The sequence below is a fragment of the Eimeria tenella genome, genomic scaffold, assembly GCF_000499545.2.
Source record: "Eimeria tenella Houghton genomic scaffold, Eth_scaff75, whole genome shotgun sequence".
Lineage (NCBI taxonomy): Eukaryota > Apicomplexa > Conoidasida > Eucoccidiorida > Eimeriidae > Eimeria > Eimeria tenella.
Window position 1 is genome coordinate 6754 of NW_013543448.1, and position 1757 is coordinate 8510.

Consider the following 1757-nt stretch of genomic DNA (forward strand, 5'->3'; position numbering starts at 1 on the left):
AGCAGCAGCAGCAGCAGCAGCAGCAGCAGCGGCAGCAGCAGCAGGACAAGCCGCCTTGGGCGCAGCCGGCGCACAAGGAGGATCAGCGGACGGCGCCGAACTCGCAGAAGCCGCAGTTGAAGCAGCAGCAGCTGCAGCAGCAGGAGCAGCAGCAGCAGCAGCAGGAGAGTCGGGAGAGGAGGAAGGTGTCGGTGAGGGCAGGGAGAGCTGCTGGCTGCCGCTGCAGCTGCTGCTGCAGTTTGTGCAGCAGGACCGCGTGCAGCGGGAGAAGTACACGTGCTGCTGCTTCAGCAGCAACAGCAGCACGGAGCAGCCGTCCATTGCTGCTGTTGCTGCTGACCGCGGCAGCACCACTGGACTCTACATGGTGGATGTTGCTGCTGCGCATGCAATAGAAGCTGTTGTGTTGGCCCTGGAGACCAGCAAGCTGCAGCGGCTGCTGCAGCTGCAGTGGGCGCCGCGGAGCTGCTGCGGGCTGCCTGGGGGCGTGAGCGCCGCTGCTGCTGCTGCTGCTGCCTGCTGCAGCGGCGACGTCAGCAGCAGCAGCACCAGCAGCAGCACCCTCGTCGCCCTCGAGAGGCGCCAGGGGCTGCTGCTGCTGCTGCAGCCCAAACGCCGCAGCATTTGGAATTTGCTGCACCCGGACTTCGAAAGAATTGAAAAAAATGTCGAAGTCGTGGAAGGCCCCACGGAGTTCGACGCTGTACAGACACCGCAGCAGCAGCAGCACACGCCCCTCTACGCAGTCAGTGCTGCTGCTGCTGCTCCTACGGCTGCTGCTGCTGTGGCTTCTGCTGCTGGTCTTGGGGCGGCTGCTCCGGCGCGTGCGATGCGCCTGCGGCTGCTGTGCGTTTTTGTTGCTGCTGCTGCTTCGTCTGCTCCTGCTGCTGCGTCCTCTGCTGCTGCTGCTGCTGCTGCATGTGCGTGCTGCTGCTGCTTCTGCGAATGTGCAGGCCCTGCGGCGCTTCATCGCCAGCAGTGACCCCATCAGCGGGCTTCCCTGCTGCAGCCCGGCCTTTTTGCTGCCGCCTGTGCAGGGGCCCCCGCAGGCAGCAGCAGCAGCAGCAGGGCCGCTGCTGTGGAGCTGCTTCGAGCCGCTGTCTGCTGTTGCTGCTGCTTACGCTGCAGCAGCAACACTCACAGACGAAGACGGAGAGACGCAGCTGCAGGACCTTGCGGCTGCATTTGCCCGAACGCTGGAGGGGACAGCAGCAACAGCAGCAACAGCAGCAGCAGCAGCAGCAGCAATGGCAGCAGCGAAGGCTGCGCAGGCTTCTTTCTACCCTTCTGTTTCGTTCTGGGTGCAGCACCCGATTTGGGGGGACCTAATGCGGCTGCACGAACTGTGCGCAGACCCCGCAGCAGCAGCAGCAGCAGCAGCAGCAGCAGAGCGGCTGCAGCAGCAGCTGCCGCGAACAAGTGCATTTTCAGCCCGCAGCGAGTGGCTGCCAGGGCCCACTGGGGGCCCCCCGGGGCCCCCGCAAGCAGACATGGCCGTGGACGGGGGCAGCAGCAGTGCTGCTGCTGCTGCTGCTGCTGCAGCAGCAGCGCCGCCCGAGGGGGCCCCCCAGAAGTCTTTAAAGCAGCAGTTTCAAGAAATAATCTGCAGCAGCCGAGCTAGGTACGCAGCGCGAATGGCGGGGCGAGGAAGGACGCTGCAGCCGCCGCTGCAGCAGCAGCAGGCTTTGCTGCTGCACTGCAGCAGCGCCCACGAAGGCAGCAGCAGCAGCAGCAGCTTGTTGCAGCAGCAACAGTGA

The 1757-nt window shown here is 65.1% G+C and overlaps 1 protein-coding gene across 1 annotated transcript in view; it reads left to right on the forward strand.

The window, feature by feature from the left end:
- ETH_00031745 (uncharacterized protein) overlaps nt 1-1757 on the forward strand; it is a gene marked incomplete at both ends in the record, with an annotated part of 3257 nt that extends 1500 nt beyond the window's left edge. The window contains 3 exons of the mRNA XM_013378144.1: nt 1-191; nt 248-745; nt 954-1757. Of these exons, the coding sequence (XP_013233598.1) occupies nt 1-191; nt 248-745; nt 954-1757 (1493 nt within the window). The remainder of the gene's footprint in view (nt 192-247; nt 746-953) is intronic.